Source organism: Nycticebus coucang, chromosome 1, assembly GCF_027406575.1.
Source record: "Nycticebus coucang isolate mNycCou1 chromosome 1, mNycCou1.pri, whole genome shotgun sequence".
NCBI classification, from domain to species: domain Eukaryota; kingdom Metazoa; phylum Chordata; class Mammalia; order Primates; family Lorisidae; genus Nycticebus; species Nycticebus coucang.
In genome coordinates, this window is record NC_069780.1 from 167,024,874 (window position 1) to 167,049,499 (window position 24,626).

At 37.9% G+C, this 24,626-nt stretch overlaps 1 protein-coding gene across 1 annotated transcript in view; it reads right to left on the reverse strand.

The window, feature by feature from the left end:
- SPEF2 (sperm flagellar 2) overlaps positions 1 to 24,626 on the reverse strand; it is a 171,192-nt gene that overhangs the window by 125,915 nt on the left and 20,651 nt on the right. The window contains exons 4-9 of the mRNA XM_053598873.1: positions 22,191 to 22,361; positions 19,839 to 19,979; positions 18,341 to 18,405; positions 13,825 to 14,011; positions 7,778 to 7,966; positions 1,043 to 1,230 (exon numbers count right to left, since the gene is read on the reverse strand). Of these exons, the coding sequence (XP_053454848.1) occupies positions 1,043 to 1,230; positions 7,778 to 7,966; positions 13,825 to 14,011; positions 18,341 to 18,405; positions 19,839 to 19,979; positions 22,191 to 22,361 (941 nt within the window). The remainder of the gene's footprint in view (positions 1 to 1,042; positions 1,231 to 7,777; positions 7,967 to 13,824; positions 14,012 to 18,340; positions 18,406 to 19,838; positions 19,980 to 22,190; positions 22,362 to 24,626) is intronic.

The following is a 24,626-nucleotide window of genomic DNA, read 5'->3' on the forward strand; positions in this document are numbered from 1 at the left end:
CTTTGAATCCAGATGCTACATTGGCCGGAAATACTTTGCTGTAAGACGGTCTCCTCAAGGTCCACAGTACTACTCTCTGAAACTTAGGTGTGATCACATGGGAAAATTGTTGTTTTTAAGTGAACATCAAGAGAATTTTGTATTCTGTTGAGAACTGGAATAGAAAAGGAAAATCATATAACAGATTGTTTCTTGTTTTGCTTTCATCACCGGGAAGCTCAGATCAAATTTAGTTTCAGATACTGACAAATCTACTGTTGCCTACGTAAGTGTCTTTTAATTTATCCTTTATTCTTAACTTCTCACTTTAATTTGGATTTTCCTTTGTTAGTATTTTGGCATCTTCTTTTTTGGTCATTTAAAAATATTTCCTTTTAAGATATTAATTCCTTTTACAAACAAGGTGTAATGAAAAGAGATTTAATAAGTAATATAATAATCTTTAAATAATTCCAGTCTTATGAGGTCTGACAATTAAATTCACCTAGAATACTCCCCTTGGGAAGCTTGGCACCAACTCCAGTGCCTAGTTCACTCTTCAAAGCACTTTTTCTAGGATGAGTTTGTGAACTTAAATGTCAGACCTTTGTACAAAGACATCCCCAATGGCCATTCCAGAAAAAGAGTTCCAAAATGTTTTGAAGGGTGGACTAGGCTCACATGTGAGTGCATAGCTTCCCAAGGGGAGAACTTAAAGGTGACCACAGTGATATTCAGCAATAAGGTAGGTAGCACTTTTTCTAGGATGGATTTGTGAACTTAATTGTCTGGCCTTGTATATGAAGTTCCAAGTATTTTAAATAAGTTATCATATTTGTCTTTATAGATTATTTAGATACAATTTTTAAATGTAAAAAGACAAATATTCCTTAAATAACCCTATTCAGTGGGTAAATCAAGGTCTCCTGGACACCCTCCTGCCAATTAGTCATTTTCATGAAACACTTTTATCTCTCTTTACTTATCAACCTAGTATCTGCTTTACAATATTATCCCTTCTCACTCTCGCTGGTGGTTTTGATTATATAGAGGCAATACTTACTTATTTGTCAACATTCGATAGTCTGCCACTTTAGTGGAAAAATCAAGGATTTGATCCATAATCTCTGTACATATTGAATAATGCTTTTTAAAACGAGCTTGAGCTCTTTCCACAGCAATTTGCTCGTGAACTTTTTTCTCTCTGAGGATTTGTTCTTCAAAATCAATCTTGGCTTGTTTTGCCAAAGCCTAAGAAGGCAAAAACATATTTTTAAATCACTATAATTGTGTAATAATTCAAATGAAAATAATATCATCTCAATAACCGAAAACTATTTAGTTTTTTTTTTTTTGTAGAGACAGAGTCTCACTGTACTGCCCTCTGGTAGAGTGCAGTGGCGTCACACGGCTCACAGCAACCTCTAACTCTTGGGCTTACGCGATTCTCTTGCCTCAGCCTCCCGAGCAGCTGGGACTACAGGCGCCCGCCACAATGCCCGGCTATTTTTTTGTTGCAGTTTGGCCGGGGCCGGGTTTGAACCCGCCACCCTTGGCATATGGGGCCGGCGCCCTACCCACTGAGCCACAGGCGCCGCCCCACCTAAAACTATTTAAATAGACTGAAACTTCCTTTTATACCAGTGTGGAGGCTAAAGCAACTCCATCTTGGCTCCTCATCCGCCATGTTGACTTCTGATTAACCCCTATTCTGGAAATGCCTTGAAAATTTCTACTTTACAGTGAACCCTGCTCTTAGATCAGAACAACCCTGTCCATAAATTCTACCCTTAGGCAGATTCTTGTAGCATTCATGCCTCTCCCTGAGGGGGCTGACTTGAGACTTCAATTTCCTATCCCTCCCTTCCCTGTGATGTGTAAGCCTCAGGCCTGGGGAGTGATGGCACAGGATCTACCATCTTTTCTTATCTCACCAGTGCCAGAGACATGGCTGTAAGTCCCTATTAAATATTTTCTCTGAGAAACTGCATTTGTCAGCCTCTTCCTTTGGCCTCTCAGTTTCCTCAAACTCTGGGTTTGCATAAACTTCCCACCTTGAAACAACCAGGAAAATTAATCAGGAATGAGCACTTTCTCTTATATACACTGAGTATGATGGCAAAGATGCTATTGGAACAATACTGGAAACGTTCCATCCCTAGCTTGGCTTATCAACAAAACGTAGTACAGTGAAAAGTTGTCTAACCAGGGAAAGCCTGATGTGGATTAATAATAAATTGAGTGTTAAGCCTTTAAAAAATGTCACAAACTTCACATCATTAGGGCTCACAGAGAAACAGTCAGGTCTTTGCCAGACCCAGCATAGCAGATACCTCACATCCACTTCAAGACTCTAAACTTGGGCACATTTGCTGTTGCCACTGCCCTTTGCCTTTCAGTGGATGACTTCTATTTGATTTATACTTAGAAAACATTTGGAAATTCCCCAATTATACTGGCTTGAGAATATAACATATTTTCCAGCAAATGTTAACTGTGTTGAGACCATAACTACAAAACTCTGCACTTATAGCCTCAATAAATTGATAACATTCATTTGTAGAAACATGTATTTCTATAAAACATAATGAGATAGTTGAACAGTTTGTTATCACTCTCTAGTTGATGCACTATTATTTTGTTTAGGGAACAAAGTAAAGTGCAAAGATCAAATGCAGCCCAGCCAAAATGAAGGTGGACACAATCCTCAACTTAGAGGAGTTCAAATGACAAAGGTGCTTTTCAAATAGCTCTGCCAGGTTCTTGAGAAATTTCATCATGTGTTAACCTACTTCAGAAAGAAAACTTGATTCCTGGAACTTAACCAGTGACTATAACCAGGAAAGTAAACTTGGCCTTTAGAGGTGTTTTGGTTGAATTCAAACCCCAGCTTGTGTGCAAAATTCAAGTTCTAGCTATGAGACCTTGGGCAAGCCATTTTGTCTCCTTCTTCTTCCATTTCCTCAAAGTGAGGTTAATAATAATACTTATCATACCCAGAAAAACTAACAAACCATCTTATCAGAGAAAATATTTCTAGTCATGATGGTAAAGAAATGACTAGATATATGATGATGGATTGCTACATAAAGTCCATCATTGTTTTGCTATTGATGTTTTGTGTGTTTATTTCATTTTTGTTCATAGAGGAGTAGGGATGGATAATCTCTAAGGCCAGCTCTTTACATTTGACAGAATCATAAATGACACCAGAATTTGTACTGTTGTACTGTTTTGTACACCCCATGGTGTACATAGTGGAGAAATAATAAAATTTAAGCCCAAAGGTTTATGGCATGCTTCAGGAAGCATGGAAAGTTAGGAAAGGGGAATTTAGAGTATAGGAATATTAGATGAGAATTTATGAAGAAAGTGACACTAAAATTGGCCAAGAGGTTGGTTTCTGCAAAATATCTCTGAATCTTGTGGAAATATTTAGGATGTGATGGATCCTAAGGCTTGAATGGAAGAGTAGAATTTCTTTATCAGCCATAGAAGAGCTTTCAACCTTGATTGCTACTATTACCTTTCTCTCTCCCATCTTCTCTCCCTCCTTCCATGTTTTTCTTCCTTCTTTCCCTCCTCCCTTCATTCTCTCCTTCCTCTTCTCCATCCTTACCTCTCTTTCTCTGTTCCTATTTTGCCCTCTATCCAGCTATCAAGTCTTCCTTCTTCTTTTCTACCTCTACTTCCACTCTCTGCTAAACCCACCACGATTTCCGGTATCATCACAGAAAAGTGGGTTGCAGCCCCAACGAGAGAAAGCAGCAAAGGAAAAAGGAAGTCTGTAGGAGGTAGTAAACTCAGTGGTTATGAATTTGGACCCTGGAGTCTGATAGAGCAGGCTTGGCTTCCTGCTATACCACTGACAAGCTGTATTGCTTTGAGCCTCCTAAACTTCAATTTCCTTATGTACAAGATGCAGATAAGGATAGTATCCATTTATGGTGGGTGCAAGAATTATATTATATATGCATGCAACTAACATAGCACAATGCCTGGCTCAAAGTAAATGTTTAAAAAATGTGAAACATTATTAGAATTAATTATTAATAATAAAGTAAGTGGTATAGAAGTGTGAAATCGGGAACTGTCCTATTATAGAATGAAGTTCAATTGCCTTGATTGAAGAGATTAGCATATTTAATCTAAAAACAAAATAAGAACAAGCAAAAAGAAATACTTCCGAAAGTGAAAAACAAAGTTCTCCCCTTCTTTTCTGTCCCGTTTCCTTCCGTTCACTTCCCTTCCTCCCTTCCTTCCTTTCTTTCTTCCACTCTCTTTTTTTCCTCTCTGCTTCCCTTTCTCTCTCTTTTACTTTTTTGCTTTTTAAAAATGTGCCAAACACACGGTTAAGCCCTGGGAAAACAGTTGTGAAGAGAAGCAAACATAGTCCTGCTTTTAGCTTACATTCCAGTGGGATGGTCAAATAGTAAAAAAAAACACACACACACAGACACAAGTAAGTGTGTAACTACACACCAAGTGTCACTAGGGAAGGATTGGTGGGTATGAAGGTCCATATCAGGGGCTCTGACCTAGACGAGAAGCTTGCTGTGCACAGAGCCTGGGTGAAGGCACGTGCTAAGAAGGGGAAAGGTAGAAGGAACAACTTGGGCATAGATCTGAGAGCAGACAACGCAGCCAGTGCTGTGGGGGTAAAAGGAACAGGTCTGAGTGGGCATCTGGGTAATGGAATGCCAAAGATTCCTCTGGTTGTAAAACGGGGAATGGACTGGACCAGATGAGAGGGAAGGGTAGGCGAATTGTATGTTATTTCTAATTTCCCCCCTTTCTTCATTTCAAGGAGTTAGAGATGTCTTTGAACTCCTGCTTTAAGGAGTTTCTGCCAGACAAAAAGCAGAAACTATTGGAGGATCCTCCTAACTTTAGTAAAACACTAAATTCAAAGGCTATATAATCTATATTTCTAAGAGAGGAGAGAGAAAGGTGTTGAAAGCAAAGAGAAAGACGAAGAGACATGCACCCTATTCCCTGGCAACTCCAGGGGGGGCAGCAAAGCCTAAGAAAGGATAATGTGGGGGGGCCAACGAAGGCTGGATCAGATTCCCCATAAGTTCCTGGGTGCTGCAGGAGCATGTGGCCTGTGGCAGCTGAGTTCTCAGTGGCCCTGGGCTTGGGCCTGATGACTGTGGTATTTCCCAGATGACTGGGCCCTTGTGCGCTGGGGCATCATGAATCTCTGAGGGCAGGGATGGCCTGACAGTGTCTAATTTTGGTTGGCTTAAAGAGTATAATGTTATACTCTTGCACCCTCCCATTTTGTAGCTGCCAAATCATATGCACTGAAATGCGTGACGGACAGCACTGCAATAGGAGTGCTGTAGTGCAAACCAGGGCTGGTGATACAGATGTGAGAAAAAAATGAACACAATGAAGAGAAACTTAGTGTGTGAAATTAATAGGACTTAGGATGTTTAGGGTAAGGGGGACTGAAGCAGGTTTCAAGTGAGTCCTTAGTTTTTATATTTCGCAACTGGATAAATAATGATACCATTTATTTGTTAAGATACAGAACCTTGAAAAGACGCCATACATTTGGCTTGAGCACGTGGAACTGAAGTGCCTCTGGGACGCGCGTACATGACTGGAACTGTCAAGGAGGCATTAAGCCTGTGGGTCTGAAGCTCAGGGGGCACAGGCCCAGCGCGTGTAATCATAAGCCATGGCTGTGATGCAGCTGTCTGAGGGAGTAACACAGAAGGGAAAAGAAGGAAGCCTCGGACTAAGCTCTGAGAAACTCGGACAATACACGTCTGATACCAGAGGGGAATGAGCCCAAAAACAAGCCTGAGAAGGAGAAAGCACAGGAGTGGAAGGGCGCCTGGAGAATGTTTTCCACAGTAGTACTTGGTGGAAAGCGTGCCTGGAATAGCAAATCAGAACTATTGAAAGAAATACATAAATATGATTATACGCCAGTCACTGCTGGTGGAGGGGTTGATGAACTCAACATATGTGAATGAAAACTGTCAAACCCAACTATTTCTAAGAGGGGTGCCAAGGAAGCAGATCTCTTAGATGTAGGAAAAGGTCGTCATCATCATGTGAAAGGAAGGAATATATGTTCAGGTGTGTCAGAACCTCATGATATTAGTCCCTGAGGCTGGAGCAGGCCTGAGCACCCGACTGGGTCAGTTCAAGCCAATTAAAGACAGAACAGATGAGCCTGCTCAACATGGTGAGATAGTGCAGCTAAAAATGCTTTGCTGTTCTGCGCTTAATTAATTGGAATTTTAAATAGGCACTCAGAAAGATAGCTACATGTGTCATTTCCAGCATAAGTAAATGCCACTCAATCCATTCAAGTCTATTTCCAAAGAAGAGGGATGAAACAATCGTCCAGATGATTCGGCTCTTGAGACCAAAAACACTTGAGATCAGCATTCATTCAGCTCAATTCATGGCGTATAGCTCCTGCTCCCCACCATTTAGGCTATGTCTGTTCTGTAAAGGCAAAAATACTGTTTTCCTGAATGAAGATTATGGTACTCTCCAAATGATATTTCTAAAAATTGCACGATTTTAGGCGAAAACTATATTGCATTTTCATCAGCTATCGCAATAGAAGCTATGAAGCTGGTAAATAAAGCACTGCCTTCCTGTTTTCCGTCAGGTTTTCTCTTCAGCCCAGGCTTGTCTTATGACTATTTCATGATAGTAAAGACAACCTATCTAAAACGCCACTTAGATAAGTCATGTATCTCTCCAATTAAATATAGACTAGTGGGGTAAATACATCCAAAACATCCCCAGTAGGAACTAGAAATCATCCATAATGACCCATCGATACATCTATTTTGGTTACAAATAAATAAATGTAGTTTAGTTATGAAGTTCAGAACGAACATAATGTATTGAAAGATTGAAAGATTGTGTGTTTTGACTTTCCAAGTTATAAAAGGGCCTGGATGCAATGATACAACGATAGCAAAGAGCATACCTAACAGCCAGATCTTGGTTTCTGCATATCATTCTCAAATACAATGTCATAGTGTACCCTAGATAAATGATTTATTTTATAGTTCTGAGGGAGGAAATAGTACAATAAGGGCCTGGGAAATCTTGTTTTATCATAAGGTAAGAACTTATTTATTAAAGACTAATGGTGTGTTATTGAAAAGAAGCAGCTTAAAAGTTCCCTGTCTGAGAATACTCACCTAAAAAAACCAACATCAAAGCCTACTCTAGAAAACGTAGTGGACCTAAAGCAAGTCCTTTGGGTATCTAGGGGGAAAAGGTAATGACCCAAGAAAATGAAAATTAGATTACCATTATTCTTTTTCACAGAAACATTTTGTACTCAAAGAAAAGAGAGTGATGTATTTAAGATCTTCAAGGAAAGAAAAATGTGAATCAAGCATTTTATACATAGCAAAATTGAAAATCAAGTATGAAAAGCACACATCTTATCAGTGTACGGGGAGGGACTCAGGGAATATTGTTCCCATGAGCCCTTCCTGAGGAAATATATTGAAGACATTCAGATAATTGAAATGCCTGGAGACACATGAACACAGGATAGATGGTAAATTACTTATTAACTTGTGGACTCAAGACTGAAAGGTGACGGCAGGGTATGTAGTGGCTATATGCCCTGTCGATGCAGTTATACAAAAACAAAAATGAAAAGGTAATAGGCAGATCATATAAAAAAGTAACCCTTATAGGTGATTGGCAACAAAACACAGCTTTGTTTGCCATGAGCTGGTACAAAGGGTCAAAGGGTTTTGTTTTGTTTTAAGGATCAAAGGTTTTTAAGGGCGATACTGCTTACGGCTTCTCGATCAAGAGCATCCTGGAAATCTTTAAGTCGTCTTTCCTCATATTGTTTTTCTTTGAAAATTCTGTTTTGCCATAAAACCTCTTTCTCGTGCCGAACATGCATCAGCTGCACAGCAATCCTGCGCTCCTGCTGGGACTGCCTCATCAGCCGGTTAATCAGCTGCTCCTCCCGATAGGCCTCCTGGAAGCACCAGTGGAAAAGCCAATTGTCTGTCAAAGCAATGTCCACATTTCCCATTGGACCAAGAAGACTATACATAAATAATACAAAAGACATAATATTCATCTAAATTAATTTCTGCCATTCGATTGAAATGTGAACAAAAATTAAGTTATGTACGAACTTCCAACAAATGTTTATAATTTGAGTATCCAGAAACATTATAGTCTTGCATGAATTATTACTTCCTTTAAAATCTGGTTAAACATAAATTAGGTAATTTTTTTCAAGTTTTTATAAACAAGTGATATAATTCTGAATGTATAAAGCACCTTTTTCAGAAATTTGGAATTGTGCTATATGCATTCTAACATAATTACTATTTGTAAAACAAATGCAGCCATTGTCAGCTGAAGCTGGCAGGTCCCATTACTCACCAATGGGGACATCTCAACACCTGTATGAGGAAAAGCTAAAAACTGACAGAATGCAAAGCAGCTTGGAGAAGGAGCTAAGGGGAATTACCTATTGCTTATCTTAGAAAACCAAAGTAGTCATAATCCAGATGTATTCTAGACTGTTTTAAGAGGCCTGCCGGGGACCAGTCAATGAATAGTGGAAAAGTCATTTGACTGGGACGTGTTGTTGCAGCCCCAGTTGTTCCATTGGCTACTGTGTAGCCTTGGGCAAGTAACTTAGTTTTTCAGCCTATTTCTTGGTAGGTAAAAGGAGGGGTTTAGATGGAAGATGATGTCCAAGGCCCCAACAAGCTCACTCACTCTTTCTAAACAGAGACATCACATAGAAAGAGGAGGCAATTATAGTACTCATTGGGCAAGACTTGAAAGAATACCTAAACACTAGAGTTTTCCGTTTGACACCCAATAGCCCAATGATTGAATATGAAAATCTGCAATCATTAATGACACCATCTCAAATGATCTCTTCAATATAATAAAACCAATTTTTACAATATTGTAAAAATATTTACAGTATTTTTCTTGTAACCTTATAGTGGAAGAAATCATTTGAGATGGTGTCATTAGTGATTGCAGATTTTCTTATTAAAATATTGTAAAATTTAATAAAACCAAGACACAAACCACAATAATACTGTGCGGTAAATGCTGAAACCCGGACTAGGGAATTGTTTGAAAATGTAGCTTGAATAAAAGGTCAACTCAAAATACATATGAACTTTTTCCTGTTAGTAAGATATAGTAAAAAAAGAAAAATTAAATCATGAGCAACTTTGAAACCTATGTCTTATCCAGTTATAAAATTCTAAAAGCTTTAATGTCAATCATTTGTTTTCTTTTGAGATCCAATATTGGAGGTGAGGAAATATGTAAAAATGGGCATAAGTTCTTCTCGTTTACTCATCCACAGCCTTACAATATTACCCTGCAGAAATCCTCATTAAAAATCAAAATCTATTTTTCCACTTATTAAAGAGGGCGCATGGAATGACCACTAACTTGATCACTAGGACATCAGCAAAGGAAAAAAAAAAAAAAAAGAGTAAAAAAAATCCTCAATTACACCCAGGGGGAGGAGATTTAGGGTCTGAATTTTCTAAACTTTCCCTGCCAATGTCACCATGTACATGGCCTGGTCTGCTAGAAAATGAGAGGCACCAATCATCCCAGCTGGACCTGCTGATGCTACCATAAGTCAACCAGCCTCAGCCAACCTCACTAACAGAGCAAACTCAGCTGAAATAAGCAGAAGAACAGCACAACTGAGTCCAGCCCAAACTGCCTACATGTTTTGGGGTGATTTTGGATATATGAGGCATAGTCCCACCATAGTTTTGAAAAGTATGAACTTTCTTTATTGTTTCAGGTGAATTCAAGGAGATTGGCTATGTTTGTATGGTGGGGCGATTTAGTTATCAAGATGAGAGAGCTAGTCATTTCAATCCTTATGAAGAACAAACTAGATTGGCCAATTATGTTTTGATTATTATTGGATGAAAAACATTATGATTAAGATAGGAAAAAGAAGAGAAAGTTAGTGTGGTATGGCTGAGTTAATGCTATGCACATGAAGCTTTATAATAAAGAGACTAAGTGTATCAGGATCTGCACTCAGAAGCTGAGTGGAAAAGAAAATTTATATATATTTTTCCCATTATACAAGTAGCTCAAGGGTGCAGGATATATTTTCTTGTAGAAACAAAGATACGAGTTATGGTTAGGTCCTTGAGGAAGCCAACAGATGTCTGTTTAACCCAGAACATAGGTGAAATATTCTATATTTGCAATGAGTAAAATGGAAAATGATAAAAGACATGATTTTATTTAAATTATATTTACCATATTTGTGGGAGGATTTAGAGAGCTATAAAATCAAGACAGCTCAATTTGATTTCCAAGCCTTCTACTTCTCCCATGAATAGGAGCAAGTAACTTACTCTGGTCTATAACCATTGCCTCATTTTACAAAGATGCCCAAGCAGCTCTCTGGGGGAAATGGGGTCCTGTAGGGAAGATTTGATAGCTAAGTATTCAAAGTTCTTTTAGTTAAGAAGTAAGAGAGGAGTCTGGTGTTCAAATGCCAATTCCAAGGAAATAGCATAGAGTAAGTTCTCAGAAGGCAATGATAATTAATTTGGAGCAAACCTTAAGAATTAGTCAAGATACTAGCCAAATGACTACAGACCCAGGTGGGAGCTAAATTTGTTTCTAGTTTGAACATCTCACTTAAATGCCTATGAAATACTTTAAAACAGTCATATGCTTGGGAGGGCGCTACAGTTTGTTTTCTTATGCCCCGCCCTTTGGTTTGCAACTGTTTAAGTTCCACAAGACCAAAACTAAATTTACTAATTCCTGTTCAGACTTAGTCTTTTCCTCTCTGTTGACAATCTTGTAATAATCAAGTCTGCTCCAAGACATTAGCACCATCCCAAGTTCTTTCCTTTCTTATCACTCCCAATATCCAATTCTTCAAGAATTTTACCTCTTATGATGTTTTTATTTTTTATTAAGTCATAGCTGTGTACATTGATATGTTCATGGGGCATCATTCACTAGCTTTACAGACCGTTTACCAAGTTTCACATATACCCTTGTAAGATGCACTGCTGTCTTAGGATGTTTTTAAATCACCCCCACTCCATTCCACACTCCTGACACCACCTTTATCTTGTATACCAGCTCTTCTTTACTATGCCTTCCTCGTCATCTCTACTCTCAAACCTGTCCTCTGAAAAGTCAAAGTGACCTTTCTAACCTTAAATATCATCTTTTAATTCACATGATTCCATTTATTTATGAATCTCCAGGCAATATATCAACTTGAGCACAGGTCTCTGGGTCTCCATCAGCCAAAGTAAAATGAAAGTGCATAAATTCCAAGGGAAAACTGCAATGACTTGAAAGATAGGAGGGGTAGTTTGAGGCATTTCTGATAGATCCAGTGCAAATGATCAGAAGAAAGCATCCATGCCTGATAGGGGATTTGTGTCATGCTTCTGAAAAGCAGCTGGTATACCATTTTTTTCTCTGGACAGACAGAGTATTTCCCATTCCACCACTGTAAACTAGCATTTTTGTGTCAGCTGCACAATATGGGCTTCCCCGGAGAGGAATATCCAGAGGCCTTACTCTTTTTTTTTAAATATCGCTTAGGTTGTTGAATCCCCAGACTAGTAAACATATCTCCGTCTATAGTTTTAAAAATTCATTGCTAACAGAAAGCAAGGAAAGTGGGCGGCGCGTGTGGCTCAGTCGGTAGGGCGCCAGCCCCATATACCGAGGGTGATGAGTTCAAACCTGGCCCCGGCCAAACTGCAACCAAAAAAAAAATAGCCGGGCGTTGTGGTGGGTGCCTCTAGTCCCAGCTACTTGGGAGGCTGAGGCAAGAGAATCACTTAAGCCCAGGAGTTGGAGGTTGCTGTGAGCTGTGTGAGGCCACGGCACTCTACCAAGGGCCATGAAGTGAGACTCTGTCTCCACAAAAAAAAAAAAAAAAGAAAGAAGGAAAGCTAGAAAAAGTTCATCTACTTTATTTTCGAGGTAAATACCAGGCCTAGATGATAAGCAGAAAACAGTAAGAAAAAATCCTTGCAGCCAATACACAAGTGTTTTGTAACATAAATACAAGGATGTAAAAAATTCTTATTATTAGATAATGAAACTTGCAATGAGTAATCATTTTAAAATATACTTTTCAATTATCAAGTTTTCATAATTTGCCATTATTCTAATAAAAGGGGATGATAAAACTGACTAAACAAAGATATAAGTAATTCTGAAGAAATAGCCTTTTAGCACAGAGATGCCCAGAGTTGTTCTCTAAACTTTCACTAAGAAAAGAATGCATTCTGTGGATAAAGAGTTTCAGTACTTCGTATTTACATGAAGCCCCTATTTCTTTCAGTGAATAGAACCATTAAGCAGACCAGACATAGTTTGATGAATAAAAGAACTGTCTTCAAATGCTCTTTCATATTTCACACTGAAATCATCTTCCTTCCCAAGCTGTTCCTTTATGATCTCCCTTATCCCAGCAACCTCCATCCACCCAGCTGTGCAAACCAGAAGTCCAGCTTTCCTCCTATGTTTTTACTCCCCCAGGTCTTTTGAATCATTAAGTTTTATTGATTGTACTCCTAAAATAGCTCCTGAAGCCCCTTCTGTCAATCTACTCTATTATATTTACATGGGGATAATCTCTTACCTGGACTACAACAACAGTGATGATGTATTTTGCCCTCCCATAATCTATTTTCCAAGCTAAAGCCCAAGTGATCTTCCTAAAAGTGAATCTGATCTTGCACTGTTATTCTCCTTTGCACTCATACAGGAACTTGCTGTATGTTTTCTTCTAAATAGCTTGTAAGAGTTGCTATGATTTGGCCTTGGGAAACTCCTGCCAGGCAGCATGACTTTGAGTTAGCTAAAAGGACCAGGCCTTTCCATGTGGTATTATCCTCCTCTGGAAACCCACTTCACCTTCCACCATGTCAGCCTCCCCTGGAAACTGCCCCCCCCACCCCTACTCCACCACAACCACATACCTTTAGGATGCTGCTGCTTTCATCATTCGCCAGATATTGTTCCCTGAACCAGGCCAGGGGGATCCTTTCAAGGGTCAACCCCCATCACCTTCATAGAACTTCCATGCTCTAATGCACTTGCTTATTTATAGAACCTCCCCTAAATTGCAAGTTCTGTGGGACCAGGTTTCTTGTTATTCTCATTCACTGCTTTATCTCTGGGCCTGGCACAAGTACCCAGAGCACAGAAGAGGTTCAGTAAATATGTCTTGAATGTAGGAATTGCTCAGTCATTCTCAAACTGTAACTGCATCATAACCACCTAGAGAGTCTGTTAACACAGATCACAGGGCCCCACCACCACAGCATTTTATTCTGTCTGGGGTGGGACCCACTAATTTGTATTCCTAAAAGGGCCCAAAGATGGTGATACTGATGGATCAGGAGTCACATTTTGAGAACCACTGGAAGTAGACTAATGAAGAAATGGAGAAGATGAACGACTTTTCCATGTTCTTTCATTAAAACATTCTCCTTTTCCTCCTCTAAAAGTAACAATAGATACATATAGTTGATATAGATTTTAGATTTCTTTTTTTGGTCAGTTTTTTTTTTATTATGGTAAAATATACATAACATAAAATTTACCATTTCAATTATTTCAAGTGCATAATTTAATTTTATTCACAATGCTGCACATACAACCATCACTAGATATTAAATTTTTTAGTAAATATAGATTTTTTTTTCCTAGTATGTTTTCTGTTATGATATAAGGCTATGAAAGTGACATTTGATCCCAAGTGGCATTTATAGAAGTGACACTTTGTAAAATTCCCAGCACTATTATCTAACCAAAAGCTAAATATCTTACTTCTTGTGCTTCATGGGCTATTAACTGGTCCATTAACAATCTCCGCCGTCTTTTCTCTCTTTGCTCTCTGGCAAAAGCATCTTCTTCTAGGCGCTTCTGGATTTTTTTAATGTAGTCATCATCCGAGTAAGTGTTTAACAAATCAGTAGTTGTCTGGCCTGCGATATCTACAGAAGTCTTGGATACACTAAGAACAATAGTTTTTACTTTTAAAAAATGATATGATCACATGCTACTACTTGTGACTATAGAGGAAGATCTCAAGAGAAGGTTCCCTTGAGTTCTCTGTTAATTTCTTGATTCAAACATTGAAGCAGTTGTTAGAACTCAATTTGACACCTGTAGCTTACCAACAGACTCCATTTGCTTCGTTCTATTTCTGACCTCTATCTCTGTGAGGTCTTCAGCTTAGCTTTCTTTCTAGGCCCCTCACTTTTTGTTCTTTTACTTTTAGGATCTTCACTCTACCCAGAAATTCTGGATTTCTCTTCCTCTTCTTCCTGTTGGCTCTGGGTCTTTTTCCTCCCCTGTACCGAGTCAACAGTAGGCAGATAATTGATAATCCAAGTGTCAGGGAAGGCACAGCTCTACAATAGCAGGCCAGGCACACTAATGTGAGGTCACTAGAGAGTCCTTGCATGAATGGTTCCATCCACCACTGCTCCCCTCTCCCCTGTGAAAATGCCAGTTGCTCTATGAGCTCCCAGATGAATTTTTGATTGCTTAGGATAGTGACTCAGCCCTTGTTGGAAACCCAGCTGTTGAAAGTTGACTTGCTTATCATGTCACACTCACAAAGTCAAGTATGACCTGACTTCTTTCCCATGCCCTAGGGACCCAAGTGAGAAGACCCATCTCAGAGCTCTTGTCCAACACTCAAGGTCAAAACTTATGGGCCAGGAAGAGGCTGTTAGTCTTCCCAACAGAAACTAAACACATTCAGTGAGATTAATCGTAGCTTAGTATAGAATTTATAGGTTCATTCAAAATTTATCATTAAAGGTATTTTATGATAATAAGGATCAAATAATCATCAATTCTCATCTGTATATCTCTTTAAAAAGTAAACAGAATATAACCGTATTCCAGCATGAGATATACCATAATGTTACGTGCCATGAAATAATGAATTTTTATATTATTAATAATCATTATTCTTATATCATCAGTGGTAATTAATGTATTTAGGTTAAAATATAACTTATCATCTTATTCTAAAAACAAATAAGGATACATTATTAAAGCATATAGGGACTAAGTAGTCATTTATTCACATACAGAGAGAAATGCTCTTATAAAAGCATAATTAATCATGTTTAATGATATTATATAATAATTATATATTTATAGTGCAGTTCATATTTCATTTGAGGTTATAATTTGTAGGTTTGCTGTTCCCAGTTGAACTCTGAGTTAATAAGTATCTTATTTTTCCTTCTCTTGGTAGCTGTGTCTAGCAGGCCTGGCAAGTAGTTGATGCCTACTACATTTGAAATAATACGTTGAAAGTGTAAAAGTCAGACATTAAAATTCTGATTATTTAATTAGCATGTGCTCAACCTTTGGTTCTATTCTGTTGCTAAAAGGAGTTAAGCACAAATCGTATAGCTACCAAAGACTCAGTAAGGCCAAAGACAGAATTGAAACCTATTTATTTATTAAGATTTAGTATCTAGTTAGGTATTTAATTAAATATAAGTGCGTTGTTCAGAAGATTCTGCTCTGGGTTGAGCGTTGGTTAATAGCTCTTTCAATATTGTACTTATGCTCCCATTAATATACTTAACACATTGCTCCTCTTTTATTTATCATTTGGCTCATCCATCCATTCATCTATCCATCTACTGTCTTATTTAAAGAAAGGTATTAGTATTCCTGGTATTTACTTGAATATTAAATTTTTTAAGTATTAAGTGTTCACTGAGGTGTCTGATCTCTTATGTGTTGACTGTCAAGTATGAGTACAAGATTACTTTCTACTGTATTTTAGTTATATCAGTGAAATAGCAGTCATTGTTGCCACCAACATCATTATTAATTTTATTAGATGTGAGTTTCTTGAGGGCAGTGATATATTTTCTTTATATCTATTTGCTTGTCAGATCCCCACAGAGGTTAATAATTGCATGTGTATCATAATAGAAACCCTGGACAAATTTGTATTTTTAAAAAAGAACTGGGCAGCGCCTGTGGCTCAGTGAGTAGGGCGCTGGCCCCATATGCCGAGGGTGGCGGGTTCAAACCCAGCCCCGGCCAAACTGCAACAAAAAAATAGCCGGGCATTCTGGCGGGCGCCTGTAGCCCAGCTGCTTGGGAGGCTGAGGCAAGAGAATCACGTAAGCCCAAGAGTTAGAGGTTGCTGTGAGCCGTGTGACGCCACGGCACTCTACCCAAGGGCGGTACAGTGAGACTCTGTCTCTACAAAAAAAAAAAAAAAAAAGAAGTTGCTAGGAAAAGCTTCAGAGAAATCTATTAATTCAGATGCCAAATTAAAGCAGCCAATGACTTCAGCTAAATAGACAAATAGCAGATAGTATTTATTATTTGTCTAAAAAGTGAAAAATTGAATAAACTTTGTTACATGTCGGGGGAAAGAGTATCCATGGAAGCTCTTGTACTGCTAGGTTTGAGACATCTTATCCTTCTTCCCCTTGAGGTGAAACCCCAAGGAACTGTTCAGGAGCAGATAATAAAAGAAGTGGCTGCAGAAAGTATTGCTGAGGTTCAAGCTGTGAGGAGTTTTTAGTGCTTTGTGCCATCAAGTTAGGGTGAAATTTCTCAGTGAGCCCGGAAAATTCTTAATTCTAAGTTAAGAATTCCGAATGAACTAAAACAGTAGTTGTTAAGAAAGGCCATATCATACCCACGGCCTTTGTTTTCCTTAAACGTTCACTCTAGACTGGCAGGGCCCAATGCTTTTCGTTTGGAGGCCATCAGAGAAAATGATCTGTGTGCAGTACGTTGGAAGGTGTTTGTTTACAGTCTCAGATGAGGCTGTTCACTGCCAGAGGGAACTGGCCAGGGACTTGAGCTGTCCCAGGCCCTATCCTGCTGCTTTGAGAAGTGAGGGTATCAATATTTCATTCATTTCTATGACATGAGAGAGAACTTCTGATTCAATCCACTGTGATTTGGGGGTTTCTATAGCTAACCTAGGGTCAGGCTGGGCTGGCAAAGGCCAAGGGAAGCAGGGCAGATGTTGCAGCTGTATTGTGCAGGGATGATCTTCAAAGCATTTTAGTAAATGACATCATAAAGACAATAATCACCTGAAATGGATACTGTTATGGGGCTTAGAAAACACTGCCATGCCTAGCGTTAACTCTGGTTGCTAAATTGTGTGAAACTTAAGGAAAGGGACTGACTGGAGAGTTATAGAGAACAGTGTTCACCAATAAGTAAAAAGAGTGTTTCAATAATTTAAGATGGTCTTTCCAGGTGGGTACCATCTGTTGATCACCACAGAGCACGTGGCTGGTGAGGTAAGTGAAAGAGTTACAAGAAACCAGGTGGATTCATAGGCCAGGGTCAGGGTAGGTGCAGTAGGGTTTGGGTGGTGGCAGCATGGATGAAGTAGACTTGGATTATGTTGTTCTGGGGAGGCAGGAGCAATGCTAATAAATTGGAATAGGAGTCAGAACAGGCTATCAGGAGTTTCTGCAGAGGGCAGGAAGAAAGTTCATGTATTATACTTATGTTTTCTTCATTTTGCTTGATGTTTTTTCTGCACCTGACTTCTTTACTCTTTCTTTGTGTCTTTTTCTTTTTCCTCCTCATTTGAATCTATTTGTCTCTTTCTTTAGAAACTATTAATACAAAATTGAAATGCATAATTTCTTTCCTATTTTCTTCTTTAGAATTAGTATCTTCCTCAATGGAGATTTATTTCATATTCCATAAGATATAAGTGAGTAGTGTTTGCATCATTTCCATTTAAAACTGTCAACAAACCCAAGGTTCTCCTACATATATATTCTCTAATGGATTGTTTCCTGTGAATCAGTGACCTCCAATAGGAAAGTGGTAAGGGATCTTTATCTTGAGGTAAATGAAGCTAATTCGTTATGCACTTTTTGCAATGAACTCCTTAACTGTCTTAGTGATGCTTGCTCAACAAACCCCTCTAACAACCCGTTACTGCTGGTCTCTGCACTAAATGCTGAAGATACAGCACAAGAGAAACTAAACTAGAGTCTAATAACAGCTTTACTGGGACAAATTTAAATTAGTAGTACCTTGAAATAATTTTAGTGACTGTTTAAAAGTTGTTTATGAAGTTAGAATAAGCATAGAAAAATAAATCAATTTCACATTTCATAATAACCACTTTCTTTAGATGTTTATAAAATTTGTTAAGAATCTGAAATTTATCTTTCCTCATATACTCTCTGAGTAAAGATTTGCTGAAGTAAAATAGCCTTGAAATAGCTATTCCAGATAAACTATTTCCAAATATTAAAAAGTGACATATAAACAGGATATAGTTGTGTGATTATTAAACTAATTCACATCCCACCTTTCTTTTGCTTGGAGATCCTTCTTTATTAATGCTTCAAACTTCTTAATTTCATTGGCCACATCCTTCAAAGAAAATTCATCATCAGTTCTCTGCCTCTGAAAACTATTGAAAAATCTCCATTTACCACATTCATTCACATTCATAAGGTGACATATACTAATTAAAGAGAATTAGGAGGCAAGATATGAAAAGCTGCATTCTAGAATATTTTCCTAATTTTGCTTTGGTATTTTTCAACTGCTGTGACTATACGTGAAAGAATGTGAGTTGCCTAATCATGAATCATTCACTTCATGACCCTAACTCTGACGGTGCACCAACGGGTGTCGAGGGAGAGTGAAAATGATCAGATAGGAAGAACTCATGTTTCATGGATATAAATATTTTTTACTTAAAAATTGCTGTCTCAGGTGTTTTAAACATTCCTCATGCAACCTTATTTACACATTAATTTTGTTCCTTGAAAATTAACAGTAGCTCATCTTCATGTATTACGAATCCTTATAAATGAACTTTAATTGACTCAGGGACATATGAGAGGTAAATGCTAAAATGGGGTGAGAAAAAGACTCTGGGTAGTACTTTTTAGAAGTACAATTTAGAATACAGGAACAGGATATTCTGTTAGTGTTAAAAAAAAAAAACAAAGAAATGTGGATAAATGTAATGCAAGGTATTTAGGACTCAGATCTGTCGATCTCTGCTTCATTAGCACTGTGGTCTTGGGCAAAACAGGTCAGCATTCTAGGTCTCAGTTTCCTTATCTACAAAATGGAGAAAATAATATCCTACTTAGAGAGTGATTTATAAGCTAATGTGAAATGTTCAAGCCTGACACATAGTAGACAATAAATGGTAGACATGAATCCTCTTCTGAGGTTGCCATAGAGAATGCCAACTATCGTTTTAGCAGTACATAGTAAAGATTGCAGGGATTAGTACCAAAAGGTAGTATTGTTCCCCTATAGGATACAATTAGAATGCCAATTAGATTGTATCCTAGTGGAGTGATTGGCAGCTGCTATGGTCTAGTAAAATATCACTAGTATAGGCAATCTTAACTTTAAATATAGTGATAGCAATGAGTCACTTAGCATTCTTGGGACTCAGAAAAATAGTGCTGCATGATGAGAAGGAACTGAGTAAAAAGATGTAGTAGGAATGACATATGGTGTGTGCATTTTGACTGGCCCTTACCGTACCTAGGGCAGCTACGGCCTATTACAACAGCCCTTACTCTGACCTAGTTTGATGGAGACCACAGAATCCTTCTCAACACGAGAGTCCAGATTGGTGCTGCTACTCAATAAGAGTTTGCCATCCTTGGCTAAAGCTACCTGTACAGTATAGAATAGTCTGGTCATGCACAGAGCAGAGGAATTTCAGTGAGACAATCTGGAAAGGCAATGAGAAGTTTTAGAAAGTCCCTCTCTGTGTTTTAGACCAGTCTTTAATTAAGATCAATACAACACAGTATTAAAGGATTATCACTTACTTCAGCCTCTTTCTTTTTTTTCCTCATTTTTTGGGCCTCAAGTGCTCTCATAGTGTAATTTGATGTAGGTTTAGGAATCTGTATGATAGCTGCTTGGATTTGGGCCATTATTTCATTTTGTCGTCTTCTGCTTAAGCGTTGCTGAGAATCCCAAACACATTAGTTTGGTTATTCAGTTTGTCAGAATAATAGGCAATGTTATGTACTCATTGATACACATATATGCAATTTTCTATTGAGGATTTCAGAACTCAGCAATTAACCACGGAACTAGACTGTGTGTCACAATTGTGTAATGTTAAGAAGAAGGTATCAATATGACTTATTTTGAAAAGTATAGTGTTAGAGCACAGTTTTGGAATCTCCAAATTATGTCTATCAAATGTCCGTATTTTCTTCGTGTGATGATACTAAAAGGATAACAGAGATGTTCCAAATGAAAGCAGAGTATTTAACTGTTTCCCGATCTTGCCTTCATGACCTGACCAATCAAGGGAAGAGAAAATCCTATCTCTGAAATGGTCTGAAGTGACTGAGAAGGCAGTTTCTAGGAAGTCTGGGAAACCCAATAGAAATGACAAGTTTCCTGAAAATCCAGTCACACTAAAACAATGAGTTCAAGGGCTACCTCAAACACTGAATTAACACTTATTGTATGTCATCATTGGATTATTGCTTCTATATCTCTAAGGTATTTTAAGAAGAATATAGGCAGGAGAACATAATAAAAGGGAAAAGAGCCTGAAAATCAGATAAAATAACTTAAAAATAAATTGTTTAAGAAGTAACATGTGAAGCTAATCAGACTTTATTACTAAAACATTGTATCAAAACTAAAATGATTCTTACTTAGGTCCTATGTCCAAAGACAAGAAACTTGCATTTACCATCAAAAAGCCAAAAGTCAATGTTAATTTAAAAACATTCATTTCATTTTTCAAAATGTCAATTTTAATCTGACTGCAATAAGTTAACCTTTTTTCTTAAGAAAATTAGAAAGACATAAGCTCTCTCCCTTTTGCCCCATTTGCTTCTTATGATCATTTTTAACATAATTAATTTCAAAATATTTAATGGTGTCATTTTTCCCAACTTATTTTGGAGACTTTCTTCACATAAATTAGATTCTTAGCATTTGGTCTTGACTTAACTACCTTAAGAATTACTTAACTACTCTGTCTAGCTAGGCCCTGTGGCTCACGCCTGTAATCCTAGGACTTTGGGATGCCGAGGCGTGGATTGCCTGAGCTCAGAAGTTTGAGATCAGCCTGAGCCGGAGTGAGGCCCCATCTCTTAAAAAAAAAAACAGAACAAAACTGGGTGTTGGGGCGGACACCCGTAGTCCTAGTTACTCAGGAGGCTGAGGCAGAAGGATCACTTGGGCTCAGAAGTTGGAGGTTGTTGTGAGCTATGACTCCATTGCACTCTACCAAGGGTGACAAAGTGAGACTATGTCTCAAAAAAAAAAAAATACTCTGTCTTTTTACCACGCAATGTCAAAGGGAAGTACAACCCTTTTTCTACTCTGGCAAGTAACAGAATCTTAAGATCTTCCAGAGTTTGTTTGTCTTTCATCTTTTTTTCCTTCCCCTAAAGAAGCTGACTATATTTAACATATGTTAATATCTTATTATTATAAATAAATGAATTTAAAAAGTGTTTTTACAGTGCAATGGGAAAAAATAGGACAAACAGTAATTCCTTTGCCTGTAGTTTACACATTCCATATACCCAGTCACCTGAAATTCTTGTAAAAGTCTTTAATGATTCTCCACACCATTATCCTCCCATGTCATTGAGGGCATAGGAGATCATTAAAGATTTTTAAAGAAATTTAAGGAGCAGTGGGGAGTTAGTCAAAGAAAGAAGCAAAGGCTAGGAAGAAGCACTTTAAGGTGGTTGAAAAGGTGAGCAAACAGAGAATTACTCCCATTTCCACAAAGAGGAAAATAGAGCAGGATAGAAAGCTCAAAGGGTTAAAAGAAAGGGGCAACTGTCTGCTAATCTCCCTCAGTGGTGACAATGGGCATAGCCTTTCACCAATGGGGTAGCTAGCAGAGCTTATAATTATAACCCCCTCACCCCAACTAAGCAGCTGAAAGATTGATTTCTACCAGTGAAAGACATCAAGTTGTCTTGCCACTCCATGGCAGTTCTTATTCTTAGTCAGCAAGGGTGGGGATGGAGAGAAGGGAAAGGGGAGGGAGAGAAAGGGTCAGAGCAGGGCAGAGCAAAGCCATGCACCATACTCCTTGTGCTACATCACCACGTATGCAATGTGTATTACAGGCATAAATCACAAACAGCAGTGTCTTACACTAATGAATTTCTAGAAAAATTGTTTGAGAAAACCTTTTCAATATCAAAACATCTTTGTTCTTCCTTGAATTTTTGAAATCTTTGAAGTTCCTCAAAATGCATACGGGCAAGCTCTTCTTTCGTGTGTTTATATTTTTCTTGAAACCTGTATGTAACCCGCATCAGATTGTAATCAGTTTGACGTGGTATCAGGTTTCTAAGTCTCTAAATGAAGAAAGCATTTCAAAAGATTTTGTTATTAGAAAAACATTATAAGCACACAGAAAATTTGTGTTCAAATAAAATTCCTATGAATTACCATTATTGACAGTTAAAATAAATTCTGGCCCCATACCAATTTACTCATATCCTTAATTAATGTGAGAACAATAAAAAACTATTTGAATTCCTTCTTTCCAAATAATTTCATTTATACTTTTATAGTTAAATTTTTTGCCCTGAGCTTAATTTTCAATGAATGATATTTGCAAAAATTATTTCATAAAACCAATTTCAACATATAAGAGATAAGAAGCTATGTTTCTCCCATTACTCCAGCCTCTGCCTAGTAAAAACATAAAAAAAATTAAGACCTCCTAGGCTTGGGTTTCAGCTCTACTACCTACTAGCTGCATAAAATTAGGCAAGTTACTTAATCCATCTGTGCCTCAATTTTATTATTTATTAAATGAGAATAATAAAGGTGCCTATTTTATAGGGAAGTTGTGAAGATCAAGTTGGATAATATTCATAAAGCACGTAGAACAGGCCTTGGCATATCACCATGTACATTTAGTAAATCTCAGCTATTATTAATTTTATTATGTCAATATCTATAGCTCTTCCTATCTAAGAAAAATACATCTTTCCTTCTTTCCTAAGCTATTTCTTCCACCACACAAGCCATGGATTTCATCTTCCTACTTTCTTCCTCAGAGGACCTCCTTCCATTTGGTCCTTATATCATTTTCATTTTCCTGCAGGTGATTATTTTCCTTAGCTGATGAGTTGTCCCAGTCTCTATGTTCATAAAACAAAAAAATTCACACTTCCTTTGAGCTTCTGTCTCCTCACCTACTTTTCTGATTTTCTCCTTTCCTTTGCCTCTGTATTTCTTGAAAGAATGATCTATTCTCTGCTCATCCTCATTGCCAATCTTCCCCTTAACATACTGCAGTCCATACCACTCTAAAGAAATATTTTTCTCACCCTGAAACATAAGCTTTAAGAGAGTTGAGGATTTCCCTATCTTTTTCATTATACAAATGCTTAATGTAAAGTAGGAGCCTAATAAATGTGTGTTTAATGAAGGAATGATTGACCGTGGAAGGTCACCAATGACCAACATCAAACTTAATGGGCTCTCGTTTGTCCTCATCTACACAGCTCTTACAGCACTTGTTACTGTTTACTGCTTTACAGCTTATTGCATGTTATTTACTGTCTTCCTGAAGCTATGCCAAAGGCCAACTCTGATGCAGGTGGAGATAACCATCCTTATTTTTACACTTGGGAAACTGGAGCTGAGTTCAAGGGTTGGCTGAAAGTTACCCACTTGTTAGTGAAGGAGGTTGGGTGCAATACTAAATTAATCAGATGTCAGCCTAATCTGATTGATAGCTCTCCAGGAGTGCTGCATCCATTCTGGTAAAAGATATATCAGCATGTTTATTAAGAATGAATAAATCTGAAAATGGAGATGGCCTTCACATCTATTGTCATCATTGCTTCGAATTTTAAATCTAACTGTTTAAATGTTTGCATTTCTATCTAGTGTTCTGTATCAGTGCAGCATTCATTATTATCCCAGAGGACTAGAAAAGTTAATGCACTTTATTTGGCATAAGAAGATCACATAGGAACTGACATTATCAACCAAAAAGTTCTATCGATTAATCAGAACACATTTCATGGGTATTACAATGTTCAAAGCAATAGACATACTCCTTGAATTTGAGGTAGCTAAAGTCTTGTGAGATTGTATGACAAATAGTGAACAGTCAACCAACAATATCAGTGCAAGGAGGTGAACACCCAAGGAGGGAAAATTACCTCTGCCCTAAGAGTTCCCAAGAAAGATTCTGTGTGCACTGATGGAGGAAGAGAAAAAAACAAGGAAGATGAGTTTGAGTGGGAGAGAAGGAAGAGAGGAATATATGTCATATTCAAGGATATTCAACATAGAGGAAAGACTTTATGCTGAGGACCAGAAAGAAGTAAAAGAGTTGCTGAGCAGAAGAACCCAATGAAAGTGGAATACAGGCAACATTCATCTAGCAATTGCTTGACCTCTAGAAGAAAGCCTGGAGATTGGGAGACATCCAGCAAATTGGTGCAGTAGCTCAGGTAAGTACGATAGAGTAGAAATGGAAAGAGAGGAACAGGCACCAAAAATCCTGGGAATTTGGAACAGAGTTTGATAAGTTATTGGCAATATGCATAGGATGGAGACAGAGACATCAAAGAGGGTAAACGAATTAACCATGTTTA